We start from the raw sequence: 22,394 nt of genomic DNA, 5'->3' as shown, positions 1-22,394 counted from the left end.
TAGTCAAGAGGCAGACCGCAAGGTTGATCAGAAACAAAAGGGTAGGTGCCCATGTTCTACAGGCCTTGGGTTCCATGGCTGCTGCAGTTATGTTAGTCCTACTGACCAGGTTTCACATGTGAATTTTGCAGTGGGTTCATGGTTTCTAGCTTCACCGTGGCCAGTAATGCATCAGCCAATGTCCTATTGGATCCTCATAACGGACATAATGCAAACAAGATCCCTCATGATGGATTCATTCTTAATAGTTGACACAAGGCCGACCCTTTACTCCACCTCAACCACAGGCCACGGTGACCAAGGATGCATCCCAGATGGAGGGGGGGGGTCATTATCTGGGGAAGACTGTTCATGGTACCTGGTCTGCAGACTATGCCAAGCTCCACATAAATGTGTTAGAAATGAGGGTGATGCCCTTAGCATTGCAGGCATTTCAAGTCTGCCCTTCCTCTAGGGATGGTAGCGATTCATTCAGACATGTTGGCAATGTGGTACATAAACAAGCAAGGGAGGAACCAGGTCATGTACCCTCTTTATCGGGAAGTGCTCAGTGTGTGGCAGTGGGCAATCTCACTCAACCGCTTTCTAATAGCAATGCTTATTCTGGAGAGATCCAACATCATAGCGGACAAGTTGAACAGAGCCATTCTCATGCCACACAAGTGGTCCCTCAACCAGAATGTAGTGGAGAATATTTTCTGCACATCAGCCAGCCTTGATGCGATCTTTTCGCCTCTCCCCTAAACAACAAATGCAGCAACGTCTTTGCCCTGATTCCCCAACAGGGGCAAACCCTGAGGGATGCTCTGATACACAATTGGCCCCTCCAGACTTTTGTATGCCTTTCCCCACATTCCTTTGAGCCCCACGTTTCTTCCGAAAGCCAAAAGTTTGAAGGGGACAGTAATCCTCATTGCCCCATTTTGGCCTCAACAAATCTGGTTTCCCTTTCTGTGGCCTCATCTACAGAAGGATCCCTGGATTCTGGTTCCCTTTCCAGACCTGTTACATCCGATAGGAATGACTCATCCCAACATTCTCAAGCTGACAGCTTGGTTCCTCCAGTTCCATTGATCTCCAGATAACCTATGCTCTCCTTCCCAGTCAGTCATATCTTGATGTCCTCCTATAAGCTGTCTACTCAGAAACTGTGTAGGAGTAAATGGAAGAGATTCATATTCTGGGCACAGCAACACAATATGGATCCCATCAGAGCCCCTATTCATTTAATTCTGGAATTCCTAGCCCACCTTTTCAGTAACGGGGCAGCGGCATCTACTATTAAGGTGCAGTTAGCAGCCATCCCAAATTTCCATATTGGGTTTGATAACTTGTCCTTTAAATTCCCACCAACTTTGCAAAGCCTTCTTAAAAGGGACCATGTTGTTAAAACCTCCTTGCAAGGACCCTTCTCCCCCATGGGATTTAAATCTGGTTCTGCATCTGATTACTCACCCCCCCCCCCCTTCGAACGTGCAGCAACTTGTGACGTTAAGTATCTTTCTTGGAAGACTATCTTTTTGCTGGCTATCACATCAGCGAGACGGATTTCAGAACTTCAAGCATGGTCTTCTGAACCTCCGTATTTGATTTTTCCATAAGGACAGAGTGTCATTGGGTACCAACCCCTCCTTTTTGCCCAAAGTTGTTTCTCAAACAAATATTAATCAGACTATACATTTGCCTGTTTTTTTTCCCTGATTTTACTAATAAGGAAGAATACATACTACATTTGTTGGATGTTCATGCTTACGTTTCTGTTTGCATCGAACAAGAGAGTTTCTGAGAACAAAACAGTTGTTTATTGCATTCACAGGGCCTAGGAAAGGTCTACCAGTTACCTTATCCAAGTGGCTTTCTAGTTTTATCTCCTTTATTTATTCATCAAAGGACATGAAGCCTGACCGCTCCATTTAGGCTCATTCTACTAGAGCAATGGCCACATGTGCAGTCTTCCAAACCAGTGCTTCCTTGGATGATATTTGCACAGCAGCCACTTGGGCAAACCATCATACCTTTATCACTCAATGCAAATTAGATTTGGTCTCCAGGGGAAGGGCTTCCCTTTGGTAAGATGGTTCTGAGTCCACCCTGACTAAAGGTAGCTGGGGACTGTGTCCTACATGGTGAGGAGAAGATGAAAAATTGACAATATCAGATAAAGAAGTTTTGTACTCACCATAACGTTCCATCTGTATTGTCGATTTTTAATTTCTCCTCACAATCCCACTCTCCAACCTCCATCCTTGGCTTCCTGGTTGAACAGAAAGAGGCTTTCTAGGGTTAGATTGAGTTCCATTAGACTCCAAAAATTGCCTCATTTTAAGGTTCCTTTGGGTGTTGAATACTAATCTTTCCTTTGTACTAATGTCACAGCAAACAAGATCTGAGGTATATGGGAGAGATGCATTGTGGGTAAGGAGGCAGTATCCAAGAGCTTTTTGGTTGCCACGAGCTTGCTAACAGCCGAGTCCGATCAGGGGGCTCTGAACTGAACCCACATGTGAGGAGAGATGAAAAATTGACAATACAGATAGAACGTTATGCTGAGTACATAACCTTTTCTGTCCATAATATTGCGGTGGAAACTGTTCACATGGAAATTCATTCATAGGTACTTTATAACACCACATAAAATGGGAATAATGTTTAACAAAATATAGGGTGTTGGAGATGTAAAAGGAACTTGAAAGCAGATTGAAGGCATATGTTTTATGATAATCATTTACTTAAACTATTTTGAGATTTTTTTCTTGCAATTAGTCTTTGAATTTGTCAAAATCTTTGATCTTGTTTAATGCTCCCATACCCCAATGTGTTGCTAGAACAAAGTTTTTACTGTTATGGACACTACTGGCTGTAGCATGCAAAACCATTACTACAAATTGGAAAAGCGAGACTTCACCCACTTTTATGGAATACAGAAGCCCCATTTTGAATGTGTCACGAAGGAAATGAGAACCATTAGAATGAGAACAGAAAGAACCACATCTTATTTCAACTCCTGGGAGAAAGTGAATGAAATAAGGGAGAGAGAGATGACTGTAATACCTAATAGAATGAACTTTTAAATGTAAAATGTGGAACATCTTTAAAGATAGACCTTTGTCTGTTTAGATTTATAGTTGTTGATTGTATATAGTTGTTAACCTATGTAAATTGTTTTATATTACAAAGTTATGAAATTACATTCATTTTCTAAAATCAATAAAAACATTTAAGCAAGAAAAATGGCGTAATTTTAAATAAACCCTTACTGCTATTTTCACACATGGGGAATCTGTTCAACGTCTGTAGTAATGTACTTCTTCCAGAGTTGTGCTTACTTCAACGGGGCAAGTAAAAACAGGTGTTGAATATTCCATCAGTGAGCCGGGAATAATATTCATTTTGAGCCTTTGTTTGTTGCCCAGCTTGCTTACTTAATCTCCAGTGCTTATTTTAATTTCCAGGATGTTGCATGTGAAAGCTTGGTAGCTGCAATAGTGCATTTCTGATATTATGTCCATTTGGAGATCTCTGAAGTTCCTTTTGAGCTGCCTGCAAAGCCAAGTTGAAAAGGTTCTCCATGTAGGCTGAGAGATCCAGTTAAGTCTGCCTGCTGTTTTTCGGGCATCTTTCTTCATTTAAACCTCTGATTCAAGGTGCATGCCTTGTATCTCACTATGTCTTGAGCTAGTGGAAGGCTGAATTGTGGCTCAGCATAGTCTGTTTTATTTGTGAATGTTATTCTTCATTTCCACCTTGGGACTTTTAATCTGTTTGTGTAGCACACTGTCACATCAGCCTTTTTAAATTGTCAGGGTTTGTGGACAATTTAGATGCTTTTCCTTATCGCCTTCACACTATAGGTCAGCAGAATTTTAATTTGAATCTTTCTTGGAGTTTCACAAGGGCCAGGTCTTTTTCTAGAAATGTCTTCATTTTTCTGAATAAGGTGGCTTCAGAGCTGTTGCTAGTCATCTGTTCAGCTCCTGTCCCACTCCCCCCTCCTCCCACTTTATAGAAACGGAGGAAATATAATACTTCCACTTACTGTAACAGTGGTAAAATCATAACTGGTAGTAAATACCACATAAGTACTAGGCTACCTGCCCTTGTGGGCTATTTTAAACCTTTCCTCACAGGTGAGATTCCAACCTTGTACCCCGTGTCTCTGAGGTAAATGTCTTTACCTTAATGTCAGTCCCCAACCCCCTGGGCTTATGAACATATGAGTGTGGATCAGACATTCACTTTGACAAGCAGGAGTTTTGCAGTTAATAAATGTATCCTGGCCTTTTTCACAGAAATTGCTAGCAACACTGATTTGTGACATGCTGATGGCCTCTAATCAAGGAAGATAAATGTGGATGTTATGTGGTCCTATCTCGCCTACATTCCTTACTCACGGGTTCGGAGCCGAGAATCGGCTCCGACTCGGCCAAATTTCTCTAGCACAAAGTCTCTAATTGGCTGAGCTAACCCGGTATCCCAGGATGCACCTCGCCCTAGCCCCAGATCTCGTTTGCCGCTCGTAGAGTTAGGACGTGGTCTCGCTTGGCTGTGGCTAAGTAACTTTTTTAAATACTTTTAGTATTTTATCAGTCTTCCCTTTGACAAAAGCTATTTTGATAGCTAACTTTGTACCTGAATAGTTGTTGCGTGAGGTTTTGAGAGTTTAGTGTGTTGTGGTATCCCTACTGTTTTCGCGGGCTAGGCCCATTTAAATTAGAGGACCTAGTCCTCACCAGTGTGTTCCCTTGTTGTGTTGTGCTGTTGTGTTGTGCTGTTGTGTTAGTGGTTAACTCCCTTTTTAGGAAGCGTTTAAGTTAGAGTTTCCTTGTCCTTTTAAGTACTTGTTGGTCTCTCCGCCCTCCTTTTGTGTTTGACTCTGTTGGTTGTGTGTGGCGCGGTTGCTTGCCATGTCGAAAGAACTAAAGGAACATAAACCCTCTGGGTTTAAGAAGTGTACAAAATGTGGCTATAAAATGTCCTTTACAGATGGGCTTTCTATCTATGTTTATTGTCTTGGTGCTATTCACTTGCAAGAGTCCTGCAGTTTCTGTCATGTTTTTAGCCCTAGGGTACTGCAGGAACATAAAAATAAACTGATTTTGAAGGGTCTGATCAAGCCCTCCTTTGAGGAGGCCTTGGAGTCGTCTCCGCCTTCTAGTACCAAGTCTAAGCCTCCTAAGGCCAAGAAAAGATCTCCAGCTCCGTCTGCTTCTTCGGAGCCATCGGAGAAGGTTTGTAAATTGGATACTTCCTCCTCGGCTCCACTGTCCTCTGGGCCGAAGGAGAAGGACTCGGAAATGGATACTACCTCCTCGGCTCCATTGTCCTCGGGGCCGCAGGAGGTATCTCTTGTACTGGAGTTGACCCCGGCTCCGATACTTTTGGAACCTCTTCGGAGGAGGTCACCCAGTGTCAGGCATGAGCCCCCAGTCGGGAGATCTAGATCTCCTTCTATTCTTCCAAATCCTTCTGTTTCTTCCAACTCCTCTAGGCTGTCTGATTTGGATGTGGATAGGGTGGTCCAGAGGCTCCTACAGTCGCCGGTGTTAGCAAAACTGTTTTCGGTTCCCATTTTTGTACCGATGATTCCTCCTCTGAATACCCATGTATCGTCAGAGCCGGAGTGCTCCACGCCAAGTGATGTTCTGGTGTCGGCTCCGGTACCCCAGGTGAGTCTATCTGAGCCGGCTTTGGCTCCAACCAGGTCGGCTCCGTCCTCTGGTTTCGGCACTCTGGTTTCCTCAGTCTGACCCGAGGGGGATACCTCGGGACTCCTGTCTGTTCCGAGCCTCCCGCTCAGTGCTTCGGCTCGGGGAATCTCTACTCCTGTCGTGGTCTCGGAGACTGGTCGGTCCTCGGACTGGGGGGGGGGACTGGCCTTCGAGGCCATGAGGAGCACCCTGGCCAGGTCGTCAGATACATCACCTGGATCAGTCACTCCCTCCCCTTACACCCCGGCTAGAGCCACTGACGCCCCCCTCTCCATGGACGACAGAGCCCGAAGGTCTGGGGATACCCCCTTGAGCGGTCCCCTACTTTCTGAGGGCCCCTCAGAGTCGGTGCCTGAGGAGCCTCCCAGTAAGAAGTCGTGCAAGAGGAAGCACATCGACTCCCAGGACGAGTCACTCACTTCCGATACCGACCTCGAGGAATCAGAGGGGTCCCCCAAGTCGTCCTCCGATGATGTCTCTTTCTCTGACATCCTGAAGATTTTGAGACAGAGAGGCGACTGGCCCTCTAAGACCTCCTCTGAGGAGGAGTCTGTATTCCTCAAGGCCTTTGGAGCTCAACCCTCCACCTCCTGGGTGTCTCCACCCTTGGACTTGATTTGTCGAAGGGTGTGGGAGAACTCTGATTCCGTGGAACCGGTGCCCAGACGTCCAAACAAGTTCCTGTCTGCTCCCCTGGGCAAAGGGTTCCTTACCAAAGGGGTTTCGGTAGATGCCTTGGTGGTGGTGGCAGCCACTCAGCAGGAAGTTGCAGAGGCTTCTTCTTCAGTCCACCCTCCTAACAAGGAGTCCAGGAGTATGGACCGGTATGGGAAGCGTACCCTGTCTTCGGCGACCTTTACCTTACGGTCGTTGAATTACCTCTGTCATTTCACTCGGCTCCAAAGAGATCTCCTGAAGGAGCTAGGAGATACTCTGATGGGTAACATGCCTGAGGCGGTAGCGCAGACTGTTGACTCCCAGTTATCTACCCTAGGGTCCATTGTCAACTCGTCTATGAGGCTCATATCTTATGCAGCCGAAGGGGCGAGTAGGGCAGCTAGCTCAGGCGTAGCTCTTAGAAGGCAAGCCTGGATGCTCCTGTGTCATTTCGCAGAGGCCTTTAAGTCTTCCTTCACTGACGCTCCCTTTGGGTCCTCTCTCTTCGGACCCAAAGTGAAAGACACCCTCACCAGATGCGAACAGGAGGGAAAGACCCTATCTGCCGTAGGGGCCCGTTTTTCTCTCCCTTCTAGGCCTTATCCCAAGGCTCAGAGAGGAGGGAAGATGTGGTTCAAAAAGTCTCAGAGGTCCTTTCCCGCAGCTCAAGGTGAGTCCCCCTCCAGAGGCAGGGGGGGGTATTATTCCGGAAGACGCTGTCCTAGAGGCAGAGGAGGCCCCCGCAACTCGGGAGACCGCGATTCCTTTTCCGGTTCTTCCTTCCAGCGTTCCTGAGGTGTTGCCCGACTGTGCTATTCCAGAGCCAGTCGGGGTCCGAATTTCGTTGCATCCGGAAGCCTGGGAAAGCATCACCCAGGATCGTTGGGTGCTCCGAATAGTTACCAGAGGTTACACTATTCCCTTTGCGTCGACACCCCCTCCAGTCAGAAGGATCCCGGACATCCCACCCTGTTAACGGGATCAAGCAGCACAAGAAGTTGCAAAGCTGCTAGAAAAAGGAGTCATCCAACCAGTCCCCTCAGACCATGTCAGATCAGGAACTTACGACTCTTTTTGGTGCCGAAAAGGACAGGGGACCTGAGACCCATTCTGGATCTCAGTCTGTTTGAATCGCTACATTCTGAAGTCCAAGTTCCGAATGGTCACACTTCAATCCACTTTTCCAGTGCTGGAGAAAGGAGTATGGATGTGCTCCATCGATCTCAAGGATGCCTACTACCACATCAAAATGGAGAAGGCATCCAGGAGTCATTTACGCTTCCGGCTAGGAGCCAGTCACTTCCAGTTTCGTGCCCTGCCCTTTGGTCTCACTACAGCCCCCAGGGTGTTTTCCAAGTGTTTGGCAGTGGTGACAGCTCACCTGAGACATCTAGGATTCCAAGTGTTTCTGTATCTGGACGACTGGCTTCTCGCCGCCCCCACCAGGCATCTGCTCGTTCAAGCCAGGGAGACGACCATCTCACTTTGCCAACGTCTAGGAATTACTCTGAACTGGGAAAAGTCTGCCTTGCAGCCCTCACAGCGTGTTGTTTTTATAGGCGCACAGCTAGACTCTATTCAAATGCGCGCCTTTCTGCCACAGGACAGGATAAGAGTGTTGCATTCTCAGCTGCACGCACTGTTGCCCCTCAGAAAAGTTCAGGCCAAGTTAGATGTTCAATGTGCATACAGCTGCAGTCATAACAGATGGGTTCTTCTGCCGTCAGACGGGTCCCCGGTCGGCCGAATTCCAAAGTCTGGGTCCGGCGTCGGTTGTCGTCGCTTCTTCCCTGACATCGGTGCGACAGGGGTATAAAAGAACCAGCCAACGCCATTTTCTTTAGTCTTTCTTGCCGCGCGGTGCCCGAAGCAGAAGCAGTTCGCAAGTGCCGGTCGGCCAGCTCCTGAAATTATGAAAATTTTGCAACCGAAGTCTTCTTGAAAGCTAAGTACCCCGTTGGGGAAACTTTTCTTGCCTCAGACCGATGTCAGACAAAGTTAATAATTGTATTTCATGTGGGAAGCAAATACCGCATAAGGATTTTCATTCCCTCTGCATTCCTTGCTTAGGCCCAGACCACGACGTCTCGGTCTGTCGTTTTTGTGCTACATTCAACAAACGCACCATTAAGCGTCGGGCGGAGTTCGCCCAGCACTATTTTGGCAAAAAATTTAACTATATTATGTCGTCGGATACTCCGACTCCAGTTTTATCTAAAAAATGCAAAGATGAGGACCGACACACGAGGTCCGCGGCCTCTACTGACACCACGCCAAAGCAGACTACAGGTGGTCCGGTTCTCAGCGAGGTGCCTACGCAGCCCCTGCCTACCGACAACACTTCATTGGCGGTGTCTTCTGTGCCCGAGGTCGCAGGCTCCTCGGCCCACACCCCTACTACAGATAACCGAAGCCACTCTTGGTGGTGAAACTAAATGTAGACAGGTCTGCCTCCTCTCAAGGTGTCTTCAGACCTTCCTCTTCTTTTTCCATCAAGGCTTTCACTAAGTCTAAAGCAGCCATGCATTCTAAGAGACCAGCTACACAGGGCCCTTCTCCAGGCCCCATGCCTAAAAAATAGATGCTAAAAATGGCTGAGGATTTAAGTACTCTTATCAGGGATTCTCAACCCCCCCCCCCCCCCAGACAAAAGGCCCAGAGTGGAGGAAGAATCCCCCTCCTCTGACCAGGCCTCCATTATTTCAGAGCACTCGGATGAACAGGAACATTCTTACTCCCCTTTTGAAGATTCTGATGCAGAGGAGTCCATTCCCTCTGTCTCCCCCCCCCCCAGAGGATTACTCATTTGGGGAAATCTTGCATACCTTAAGGGAACACTTCCACTGGGAAGGCCAAGAGTATTCAGATTCCAAGAAAAGGCTTAGGGATTTTCTCTTGCTACCTCAGCACTGGCCTCTGGCTATACCTCCTGTCTTAGACATACTAGATGATGTGTATTCGGAGGCCTGCCTTAACCCGGATTCTTTACCTCCAGCCCCAGTCAAGCCTGACAGGTACTACCGGGTTCCTGACTCACATCAATTTCTATACAAAAGCCATGCGGCTGACCCAGAAACTATCTCACAGGGCCCCAAGGGAATTAAGGCCTCCACTGCTAAAAATCCACTACCTTCCGAGAGAGATTCCAGATCTTTAGAAAGGTGGGGAAAAAAGGTATACACCTCGGCCACCTTAACCATGAGGGCATTAAACTGCCAGTTCCATATGTTAAAGTACCAACAGTTTCTGTTATCACAGTTGAGAAGCAAAATGTCACAACCTGAACAACCAGACTTGAAGGAGTTGCAGGATTTGATGCATAGTGCAGAACAGGTGGGTAAACATACCTTGCAATGTGGTTTTGATGCTCTAGAGGCCTCATGTAGAGCTGCTGTTACAGGATCAGTCATACGTAGACATTCCTGGCTCAAGGAGCAAACCTTACCAGATCATGTCAAAGCTAAATTACTAGATGCCCCTCTTCAAAAGGATGTATTATTTGGTGTTAAAGCTGAGGAGGTATTAAAGAAAATGGAGGAAAAGGCTAAATCAATGCAAACAGTGAAAGATTTTCTTCAGGTACAACCACCACGTTTCAGTAGAAATTGGCCTTCCAAAAATTGGTCCTTTCCAGCCACGGACAGACCCCAAAGAGGTAGATGCAGGCGCCCGAGAGGCAGAGGACAATCTCAAGGATCGTTTAGAGGCAGACTTTGGCAAGCTCCTACACAAAGAGGTGGTGAGGATAGTTCGCAGCCATTCAGAAAGCAAGCCCAATGACTTTCCCCTTTGCATGCCAAGCAAGGCTCAAATGGCAGCACCCTTAGGCGGAAAACTGGCATTATTTTCGAAAAATTGGCATATTGTCACAAAAGACAAATGGATCCTGGACATTATAAACAGAGGCTACAGATTCCATTTTCACACCCTTCCAAAAATGAGAGGCATGCCAAACCTGCCACACAATCAAAGGGCAGAGGCACAAAGACAAATTTCAGATCTCATGGACATGAAAGCTATTCAAGAGGTACCTATTCAAGAACAAGGTCAAGGTTTTTATTCCAGACTATTCCTGGTACCAAGGAAGGGAAAAGATTGGAGACCTATTTTGGACCTATCCATCCTAAACACATTTTTACTTGTACCATAATTCAAGATGCTCACATTACAGCAGCTTCTTCCCATGCTGGGCAAGGAGTCTTGGCTGGTAACATTGGACCTCAAGGAGGCATACCTGCATGTCCCAATCAGACAAAATTGCAGAAGATACCTCAGATTTCTTGCAGGTTCAACCCATTATCAATTCTCTGCATTGCCCTTTGGCTTATCTACTGCGCCCAGAGTATTCACAAAATGCCTGGCATCAGTAATTGCCTACTGCAGACTTCAAGGGATACAAATATATCCATATTTGGATGACTGCCTGATCCAAGTGGACAGCAAGCACATACTTCTGAAACATCTGGCTTTTGTAATAATGTTGTTGAATTCTCTGGGATACACAGTCAACAAAAAGAAATCAAGGCTAATACCCTCTCAGAAAATAATTTTCCTGGGTGCCAACTTGGACACAAACACCCAGATGGCCTACCTCATGCCAGAGAAACAGGGGCAACTAACTCAATACTTCAGAAAACTAGCAAATTTCACCAGGCTGACTGCAAGGAAAATCCTGCAGGCTCTGGGATTCATGGCATCTTGCATCCTACTAATCCCATGTGCAAAGCTGCATATGAGGAAACTTCAATGGTACCTGAAAACCTATGGTCTCAACACAGCCACAGTTTGGAAGCAATAATACCACTAATTCCATGTCTTCAAAAGGAATTTCTGTGGTGGGCTCAAGCATGCCAAACAAACACAGGTCTCCCATTCTGCAAGCCTCAAGCAAATCAAGTCATCACAACAGACGCCTCGGACTATGCCTGGGGTGCACATGACAGATCGGTGCATTCAGGGCAAATGGTCCCAAAAAGAAAAGCACCTTCACATCAATCAAAAGGAAATGCTAGCAGTAATAAATGCTATTATAGCTTTCAAAGACCTCCTGCATCCAGGTTAACTATTGATAAGGACAGACAACACCACAGTAATGTGGTACATAAACAAACAGGGAGGAACCCATTCATACCCCCTATGCAGGCTGGCCATGTCACTTTGGAACATGGCTCTGGATTTACAAATCGAACTTCAAGCACAGTACTTGCCAGGCAAGGAAAACACGCTGGCAGACAACCTAAGCACGAATGGAAGTTGCATCCTCAAGTTTTTACAGAGATAATACAAGCATGGGGAAGGCCAAACATAGATCTCTTTGCCTCCCACAAAAATCACCAATTGACAAAATTCTGCTCAAGGACTTTTCATCCACAGGCCTGGAGAGTGGACACTCTCTCTTTCAGTTGGACAACAATGACAGTTTGTGCCTTTCCACCTCTTCCTCTGCTGCCCAAAGTTCTATTAAAAACCAGAGCAGACAGACCAAAGATGATTCTCATTGCTCCAGATTGGCCAAGACAGCACTGGTACCCACTCCTGAGGAGCCTGACGCATTCCCCACCATGGACCCTACCTCTAATGCCTCTTCTTCTGACTCAACACAGCTTCAAAACTCTTCACAGTCAGCTGAAAACACTCAATCTGGCCGCATGGAAGATTCCTTAACATCACAACAGACCCTACTCTCCAAGGAGGTGCAGGATGTCATTTTGGAGGCCAGAAGGCCGTCTACTAGAAAAGCTTACTCCGCAAAATGGAAACGGTTTTGTGCCTGGAATGAGAAAAAGGGCCAGAATCCTGGAAAACTGAATTTACCTCAAATATTACAGTATCTAGCTGAGTTGCTAAGCAGTGGACTTTCATTTTCCTCCATCAAAATCCATGCCTCAGCCATTTCTGCAGAATACAACACTGATCCACCTTTATTCTCTCACCCACCTCTTAAGACAGTTCCTCAGAGAAGCTAAGAATATAAAACCCCCAAGGAAACAACCAATACCTGCTTGGGACCTCAATTGCATTCTAGAAAAGCTGACCTTGCCTCCTTTTGAGCCAGCTGCCTCAACAGATTTGCAATATTTGTCCTGGAAGACCGCTTTCCTTCTGGCTATCACCTCAGCTCGCAGGGTATCGGAACTACAAGCCCTCATGACTGTGTAGCCTTTTATCTTCCATCAGGACAGAGTTTCTTTACGAACCAACCCGTCCTTTATGCCAAAGGTGGTATCCAGGGTAGCTTTGAATCAGGCTATCCACTTACCTACCTTTTACCCTAATCCTCAAAACAAAGGGGAGAGACTACTACATTCCTTGGACATCCACAGACAGCTGCGTTATTATTTGGACAGAACAAAGCCTTTCAGAAAAACAGAACAGCTCTTTGTGTCCTATGCTATAGGAGCTCAAGAGAAGCCAGTTTCCAAACAGACAATCTCAAAATGGATAGCCCACTGCATACGCTTTTGTTACTCTTTTCATGGAAAAACTGTACCTGCAGGCATCAGATCTCACTCCACAAGGGCCACAGCTACCTCGGCAGCTTTCCTCAGAGGAGTTCCTACCAAAGATATCTTGGAAGCAGCCACTTGGAGTTCTGTGCATACCTTCTCCAAGCACTACCACCTACCATTATACTCCAAAACTAGAGCAGGCTTTGCCACTGCAGTCTTGCAGGGCATCCTGGTTCCTCCCAGTTCCACCTAGTGCCTACCACCCCTTTCTTAGCTTTGGGATTCTACCCATCTGTTATGACTGCAGCTGTATGCACGATGAACATAGTACAGTTTTGTACCTACCATAAATGTAGATGTTCGAGTGCTAATACAGCTGCAGTCCAGGTTTCCCTCCCTCCTTCCCCTCTTGGGACAGGCCTATTGGCTAACACCTCCTCACACAACCTGATTGGGGTATTCATTTATGGTGTATTTGCTTTCAACTACTGTATTTTGATTATATTGCATTGCTTTACTGTATTTTGATTATATTGCATTGCTTTATTACATAATTTTATGCATTGCCTTCCTTCTGGGGGCACCTGACATCTGGGGCAAGAAAAACTGAAGAAAATGGCGTCGGCTGGTTTTTTTATACCCCTGTCGCACTGACGTCAGGGAAGAAGCGACGACAACCGACGCCGGACCTAGACTTTGGAATTCGGCCGACCGGGGACCCGCCTGACGGCAGGAGAACCCATCTGTTATGACTGCAGCTGTATTAGCACTCGAACATCTACATTTATGGTAGGTACAAAACTGTACTTTCTTCAGCTCTTGGGATCCATGGCCTTCACCATCATGCTGGTACCTCTGGCCAGGTTACACATGCGGATCCTACAGTGGCTCCTGTTGGTTCAGTAGTCCTTTCAAAAGCTTCCTCTTTCCCACTTGATACTTCTCACGGAGTGATGCAAACAGGACCTCCTCTGGTGGCTACGCTCCTCCAATCTGGACAGAGGAAGGAGCTTGGTTCCTATGTCTCCAGTGGCCACGGTGACCACGGACACCTCCCAGGTGGGGTGGGGGCATTATCTAGGCAGAACGGTCCAAGGCACCTGGCAAGATCACGAGGTACACTTGCACATCAATGTTCTGGAGATGAGAGTGGTGTTTCTGGCGTTGCGAGCACTCCAGGACTCTCTCCCTCTGGGAATGATTGCAATTCACTCGGACAACATGTCCGTAGTGTGGTACCTGAACAAGCAGGGGGGAACCAAATCTTATCCCCTCTGCAGAGAGGCCATGCGAGTGTGACAGTGGGCAGTGTCTTCCCAGTGGTTTCTAGTGGCAATGCACATTCCAGGGAAGTCCAACGTGATAGCAGACAGGCTAAGCAGAGCTATTCTGATGCCTCACGAGTGGTCCCTGAACAACCGAGTGGCGGTTCAGATCTTCAAAAGGTGGGGTCAGCTTGCTACGATCTCTTCACCAGCCCCCTCAATGCCAAATGCAGCAACTACTTCACTCTGATCCTCCCACAGGGGGAATCACCCAGGGATGCTCTAGCTCACGATTGGCCCCCCGGTCTGGTCTACGCTTTCCCTCCATTTCCTCTGTTACCAAGAGTGATACAGAAAGCCATATCCTTGGGAAGCAGGATGATCCTTATTGCTCTACACTGGCCTCGACACGTATGGTTCCCTTTTCTTCAACGGTACGCACTGGACTGTCCGTGGACTCTGGACCCAGTGCTGGACCTCCTGATTCACATGTCAGGACAACTTCGCCCATCCCTGCGAACTCTCAGGTTGACAGCCTGGCTGCTCCACTTCCGTCGCTAGTCAGGCGACATTCCTTTTCACCTGAAGTGGTGCACATCTTGTCTTCTCATAAGTCTTCCACCAGGAAGATTTATTACAGCAAATGGAGGAGATTCTCCATTTGGGCTCAGGCCCAAGGTTTGGACCCCTTCACAGCCCCTATTTCGTCGGTCTTAGATTTTTTAGCCATGTTGTTCTGTCAGGGCTCCGCGCCCGCTACCATTAAAGTACAGTTGGCTGCAATTTCCAATTTTCACACATCTTATGAGCCCTCTCCTATGGGCCACAAACTCTGTAAAGCCTTTCTAAAAGGTGCTTGGTTACTTCATCCCCCAGTTTCTGAACCTGTACTGCCATGGGACTTGAACCTTGTGCTACAAGCTATTACGTCACCACCCTTTGAACCGGCTGCCACTTAGGTTCATAGGTTCATACTAGGCTATCTGCCCTAGGGCATTTATAATTAGATGTAATGTGTGTTTGGCTTTCGCCACCCATTTTAAATTTATTTTGCTATGCCCTTTTTAGAGTTAGTATCTAACAGCTCTTGACACCAGTTGACAGTAAACCGGTGAATCCTCTCTCCCATCCTCTCATCAAGATTCCTCTTGATGAGAGTCAGAGAGGATGAGGGGACTGCCTGGACTGGACAAGATTTTTTTTCCAGGATGAGTGAGCCTTCTCTTATGAATCTGTCCTCCCTTATTTATTTTAGTGCTGAAGGTGCATTCTCTCGGTACTCGGCTTTGTAGTGGGATGGAGTTCTGATTGGATTTAACTCCATTAAATTCCGGTTGGACCATGGCTTTACACAGATCGGCATTGACAGGGCGGTATGACTTCTTGCATACCAGTAGAAGCTGGAGTTTCTTTTTTGTTTCTTTGGCATCTGGCATCTTGACTTGATTTTGGTTTGATCCTCTTGGTGTGGGGGGCTTTTTGGTTGCTGCAGGTGTCTGGTAAGGTAAATCCCATACATCCCAAAAAGGGCATTGGACTCAATGATGGGCCTGATGAGGGGATGAGTAATGAGATCTATGATGAAATCTATATGGACTTGCAATTTAAAATTCTTATCTTGGAAGCCTGCTTTTCTGATGGCCAATGGCTATCAGAACTTCAAGCCTTGTCCATTAAACCTCCGTATTTGATCTTTCATAAGGACAGAGTTTCCCTGAGGCTTAACCCGTCCTTCCTTCCGAAGGTGTCATCCACTGTCAATCTCCATCAATCTGTTGAGCTACCAGTGTTTTTTCCGAACTTTCCCAATAAAGCAGAGTTCAGGTTTCATCAGTTGGATGTGCACAGACAACTGAGATTTTATTTATATAGGACTAAGCATGTTAGGAAATCTGATAACTGGTTGTGTCCTTTTCAGAGAACAGAGCAGGTTGTCCTATTTCCAAGTGCACAATTTCTAAATGGATCAAAGATTATTTCATTCATCTATTCATCAGCAGACAGAACTTTACCCTTTCCCGTCAAGGCTCATTCTACCAGGGCTATGTCTACATCAGTAGCTTTCCATGCTAGGCTTTCCTTGGATGATATTTGTGCTGCGGCCACTTGGGCTTCTCCCAACACTTTCATTACTCATTACAAGCTGGATGTGGCTTCTAGGGGCCGGGCTTCCTTTGGTTCCACGGTTCTCAGGAGTATCTTCTTATGAGCCTCCCAGGATAGAGGTGCTGGGGACGCTGTCCCATGAGTAAGGAATGTAGGCGAGACAGGACCACATAACATCAGTTAGTTATGTACTCACCATAATGATCGATGTATGTGGTCCATCTCACCTATATTCCTACGTACCCTCCCACCTGCCCCCTTCCTAGAGGATTTGGAAGAATATTGGCTCTGTGGACCTTTCAAGGTCAGTGATTTGATTCCCTTATCTGTCTGGAATTTCTTCCGGTGTTTATCGAGTATGGGTTATGAGTGTCATGATTGCAAACAAGATCTGGGGCTAGGGCTAGGTGCATCCTGGGATCCCGGGTTAGCCCAGCCAATTAGAGACTTTGTGCTAGAGAAATTTGGCCGAGTCGGAGCCGATTCTCGGCTCCGAACCCGTGAATAAGGAATGTAGGCGAGATGGACCACATACATCGATCGTTATGGTGAGTACATAACTAACTGTTTGCTACTTTCTAATGCACATCTGCCATGGACATATTCATAAAAATGTCATTTTTCAGCCATCTGGTCATCGTTGCATTCTTGCCATGTATTGTAGTTTGGACCTCTGCTTCATATGTAGGGTATCTTTTGTGAAGTCTGATAAGAAAGTGCCTTTTCTCTTTTTTAGGCTCTCTTGAAGCTGCTCTTGATTCTGTCCATATGGTACATCTTAAAATTGTAACAGATATGCAAATCCTATACAATTCATTTTTCAAGTGGGAAATCTCCAGTATGTTCTTAATACTTTCCTCAGTCACCCTTGCTTAGACTAATGTTAGGCCTTTCTGAAAGGTAAGCTTTATAGTTTTGCAGTTTTTCAGTTAGTATGATTTCTTTTATATCCAGTCACCAATGACATGCAAGGGTAAGAAAGAAAGAATGATTTTTAAGGCACGTAGCCCTGGTGCTGAGGTACTGTGCCTGGGAAAAGAATTGTGTGTGCACACATCCTAAACATTGGAGAATAACATCTTTAAAATGATGAGATGGAGAAAACAAAATATGTACCCATTTAACATTATTCCATCCGTTACAGACAACTGTTCCCGAATATCATACTGTATATCTTTTTTTATACCAGTAAGTTGCATAATTGAGAATCATTTTCATTATCCTAAATAGTACTATTTAATCATAAGTTATATTTTTTCCACAGAAAGTTCATGAAGCAATCAACAAACAAAATGTAAATCCAAAAGTGCGCAGCATCTTAAAACAGATAGAGTTTTATGATAACATACCAAGGAAGAAAGCAAAGTTTCAGGTAGGTTACCTTAGAAAGATATGCAGTGTTAATCTGCTGAAAATCTAAAGGCCCTGAAGTTGTTCCAGATTTATTAGTGTCTGGATTTTGATGTTGAGCACCTGTACTTCTGAATAAGTACAATCTTGGGTTTTATAGACTGTGAATGACATTTGTGTAAATGTTGAGAGTATCTTTGTACGAATGGTATTTATAGGGATGAATGCATGCGTGGGCATTTTGAGTAGAGAATAAATAATGTGATTTAATGTACTGTATGATTTAAAGCTGAAGTGGTCATAAAAGCATTTTTAAGATGTATGACATTTAGCCACAAGTAAATGAGTCTTCTGTCTAGATCTTGAAAGCAGTCGAGCATCTCTATTAGGCACATTGTTACCTTTCATTTCATTGCCAGAAGTCCAACAGTAACAGGACTGTGTCACCAGTGGCATCTTCAGTGTTTTTTGCCACTGGTATCAGTGGTCTCCTTTGTCACGTTGCCAGTATGATCACTTTCCTGGCAGATTAGAGTGGTGGCTACAGGCTGTAGTCATGGCTACGTGCTTAAGGCAGTGGACTAGAAATCCATTTGGTCTTGTCACACCGATTCAAATCCTGACAGTTACAGAGGGGTTGGTTTTGGTTTCACTGCAGTTTTCATGATTTAAACTCTGCTGGGAGTGCCTTCTGTGTGGAGTCTGCATGTCCTCCCGCGGTGGAGTGGGTGTTCGAAAGACATGCGTTGAATGGACGTGCCTTCGTTGAAGGTTGGGCTGGCAACTCGACCCCATAAAAAACAACTGCCAATCATTAGCGGACTGGAGTTCCACTGTGGCGATCCCTAACCGGGAAAAGCTAAAAGACAAACAACAACACTCTGCTGTTCTGCTCTTTTTTAAGGCTGCTAGTAGGAATTTAGTGGAAAGCTACCAGGAAAATTTGTGTGATTGAGGGAAAGTGACATGACTAGAGGCTGGACAAGGTAAAGCTTTTTTCAGTTGAGACCAGAAGGAAGGAGGCATGATATTTGTGGACAGGATCCTGTGAGGGAGATGAAAGGGGTCATTCTGAACAGGAAGGACAGGGGGGGGTGAAGGTGCAACAAGCATCAGAGCGTAAGGAATAACTACTTCCTCTACTTCCTGCATCACCGAAAGTTGTTTTTTTTTTTTTTTTGTCCCCGTCCCCCCCACAGAGAGGGCTGTGGACCCATGGAATTGATTACTAGAGTAGGTGGTGGAGAGGGACTCCTCTGAGTGCAGAATAGCACAAAATATACTGAACCTACTGATATTGCCAACATCCTGGCAGATTCAGTGCAAACTTCACCCCCAAAATGGCCCACAAATCACAGAAGCACAGGTGAAAACAGCCCTTTCAAAAGCCAAAAACAATGGGGCCAGATGGTGTCCCAGGCTGCATCTTGCACGAACTACAGAACAAATTAACCCCTCACCTAAACACGATGTTCAACCTCAGCCTGTCCACAGGCTACGTGCCAATAGAATGGCGCACAGCAATGGTTATTCCACTCCACAAAGGAGGGGCCACAACTGACCCTGGTAACTATCGTCCCATAAGCCTGACTAGCCTGTTCTGCAAGGCTGTGGAGCGCATTATCATGGAACTCCTTAACAAAGACATTGGGAACCTCCAAACACTTGACCTGACCCAGTTCGGCTTTAAGGGCAGATCATGCCTACTAAACCTGGTTGACTTCTTTGAGACAGTCACCAAGGCCATAGATGAGGAAAAGGTGGTTCACACAGCCTACCTTGACCTCGCCAAGGCTTTCGACACCATTACCCACTCTGGTATTACAGAAAAACTCACCAGCCTGAACATAAACCCCTAAATCATGAGATAGGTTGTTAACTGGCTTACGGACAGAACTCACACGTTAACAATAGTGGGCTCCAGGTCCGACTCTAAACCAATCACAAGTGGTGTCCCACAAGGCTCGGTCCTGGGACCCCTACTGTTCGGCATATACTTAGAAGTACAGGCAAACACAGGAGGCCTGTGGCTAACCAAGTTCGCCGATGACTGCAAACTGGGAGCCATAATTGACTCTCCGGCTGACACGGACATCCTCCAAAAGGGCCTTACTGAGACTGCCACCTGATGTCAAAGTCATGGCCTCAAGCTAAATGCCAAAAAATGCATGGTTATCCCGTTTGGGAAAAACAAAACATCCACGAATTGCCACATAGTGGCAGCCCCCTTAATACAGAAGCGGTAATAAGAGATCTGGGGACCCAGGTAGATAGTAATCTCTCCTTTGACAGTCATATTGCCAAAGTAGTTAGAAAATTTTTTTATGTGGCCCATTTAATTACTAAAGCGTTCGCATCTAGAAATAGAGGATCTGAAGTAGGATATTCATTTGTCTGCAACCTGTGGGTTATGGATCCGATATCGGATCCGAACCGGCATAGTTTCCAGCTATGGATCCAAGCTTCTCCTCTCCTCCCCATAATGCCCTGCCCCTGTTCTACTCCCCACCCCCCCCAGATGTTGTTGGGCACTGGTGGATGTGGATCAGCTATCTTAGCCTTTGGTATTATTTTTCTTGTAAATTTTTTAAATTTTTTTTTTTTTTCTTTTTTTGTGTTGTGTGTGTGTTTGTTGTTTATTATTTTTTGTTTTTAGTTTTTTTTTTAATTTATTTTTATTTTTTTATTCCCTCCTGGTCTGCACGGCCCTTGGAGGTGTGTGTGTGAGGTGTGTGTACTTTGTTTTAGTTTTTTGTTAAGTTGCAACTTACTGAAGCAGGAAGTTTGACTATGGCTAACCGGCCTAAGTCTAAGTTTCCCCACCGCTCAGTGTGGCCTCTAAGCTCTCATGGCCACACTCGGTGTGTCGATGTCTCATCTTCTTGTTGAGCACCACTGGTTTTCTGGTTGTTCCATTTTGTGCAGGCCCCAAATTGACTGGAGGGAGCGGGTCTTTGGGACTGGTCTGGTCCTGGCGGGTCTTTGCTCCGCGGACTGGACCTCCCCTCCTGCTCCTGACAGACTCCTGCGGCCTCAGCTGTTCCCCCTGTAGCCCCCCCTGGAGCAGGAGGATGCTTTGAGCCGCTTCAGAGGGAGAGGGATACTCTAAGCCTGGGAGCTGAGAGTTCTCCCAGCGCCGGCCAAGCCGGGTCTCCTCCCCGCCTTCTGAGGAGCGGCTCTCACCCGTAGGCAGTCTCCAGGAGGCCGGCTCCCCCCACCTCCTGAGGCCACGGAGACTGAGTCTTCGAGGAGGCCCGATCTCCGGCGAGGCTATCGTCTAGGCGTAGGCTACCAGCCTACCTCGGGCTGCCTGGTCGACCGACCACCCATAGAGATTCGGATCCTGATCCTTCCGAGATGCTTCGGAGGTTCATCAGGCCCAGATGCTATCAAGCAACTTTGCCTCCCCCTCCGGGAGGAGCCCAGCAGCTGAGCAAGCGACCAGCTCTCGCTCCGACCGCTTCCGGGAGTAGTAGCATCCGAGCGAGCAGCGGGATCAGGAGGTGGGCGATCTCGGAACTCGTGACAGGATCGACCGGACCCTGATCCCGTCGGACCGCCCCTTGAGCCTGTGGTGCCTGTGGATCGGGGGATGTGTCTCCTTAGTCTGTCCTCACTCGCCGCGCACTGTCCGGGGATCCGAGTGCACTCTTCCGATCCCACTCGCCGGACCGAGGATCCTTGTGGGCCTCCTGAGCCGCGATTGGCGAGCCCGATCATGGCTGGGTGGTCTCCCTCTCCCCAGTCTTGTGCCCCGCCCACAGGCCTCTGTGGTGGGCCTCCCTTCTGTGCCCCCCCCTGCTCACCATCCGGCCCTGGGACAGCCGAGGACTGCCCCCTCCCCCCCCTGGAGCCCGTGGCATACCTAGAAGACTCTTCTGCAGGCCCCCAGGGAGGCTCCTTGAGGACACGGATCTAAAGGAGGCGCGATCCCACTGGTCTCTCACTGAGAACCACCGGGAACATGTCAAGGGAAGTCTCTCCAAGAAATGTCGAGGATTAAAGTCCCCTCGGACCTACCGTGGTTGCTCCAGGGATTCAAAGTGGTCCCGAACAAGTCTTCCTGTACCCCAGTCCCCCCCCCTGGACCTCCTTACCACCAGCCCGTCTAAGAAGTAGGTGGACCCTACCAAGCCACCCCTGAGTGGACCTTATTACTTAGCCCGCCTTGGAAAGTGGACGGACCTGGAGTACCACAAGGGCCAAAGACCTGACAAAACCGCGGAAGGGGAACCCTGGCAGGACCCATCAGGAGTAAAGGCCTCCAAGAGATATGTTGCAGGCAGCCAGTGGATGTGAGAACTAGCATCTCGGAGTCTTCGGTGAGGGCTGAACTGGGTCAGGAAGTCTATTTCGACACCACGGAGGGAAGCGGATGTTCAGTGGAATGGGCTTTTAGGTGAAGCTGAGGACGCTAGCACCTACCACATTAGGATGCTCTAAGACCTTGATAAGAGATGCTGCTACCTCCCTGCCTCGGAGGGCGCCGCTGACAGAGCTCTGGGATCCCAATGCCAGGGCCACTCTAAGCTACCTCCACAAGGAATACTCTGATCGGCTCACGCGTCCATACTCTGCGGCCGCTAGTTCTCAGCCTGTTTGGCAAGACCGTCAGGCTAAGCGTCAGGCCTAGCTCCCTCCTCTGTTGGGACTGGCTCTTCAAAGTGTTCTGGGCTTCTGCACCCTGCTCTGTTACTTTGCCCTTTGATTCATGACAGATGTGACCCAGAGAGGAGCGAGGAGAGCTGGTCCCAGTAGGAATCCAGGAACCAACTTAGAGGCCCAGAGGAAAAGGAGGAGGAAAGGGTCAGGCCCCAGCTGGTTCGGAGCAGAGCAGCAATCCCAGCCTGCTCCGGACA

General features: G+C 47.3%; 1 protein-coding gene across 2 annotated transcripts in view; it reads left to right on the top strand.

Moving 5' to 3' along the window:
* The window catches only part of LYAR (Ly1 antibody reactive), a 458,582-nt gene that overhangs the window by 68,477 nt on the left and 367,711 nt on the right, over nt 1–22,394 (top strand). For both annotated transcript variants that reach the window (XM_044062603.1, XM_044062604.1), the window contains exon 4: nt 17,450–17,557. In XM_044062603.1, the coding sequence (XP_043918538.1) occupies nt 17,450–17,557 (108 nt within the window). The remainder of the gene's footprint in view (nt 1–17,449; nt 17,558–22,394) is intronic.

This window comes from Protopterus annectens, chromosome 2.part1 (genome assembly GCF_019279795.1).
Source record: "Protopterus annectens isolate FY-2018-M chromosome 2.part1, PAN1.0, whole genome shotgun sequence".
Classification (NCBI taxonomy): domain Eukaryota; kingdom Metazoa; phylum Chordata; order Ceratodontiformes; family Protopteridae; genus Protopterus; species Protopterus annectens.
The sequence above is the reverse complement of the archived record's forward strand: the minus strand, read 5'-3'. Positions and strand labels throughout refer to the sequence as shown.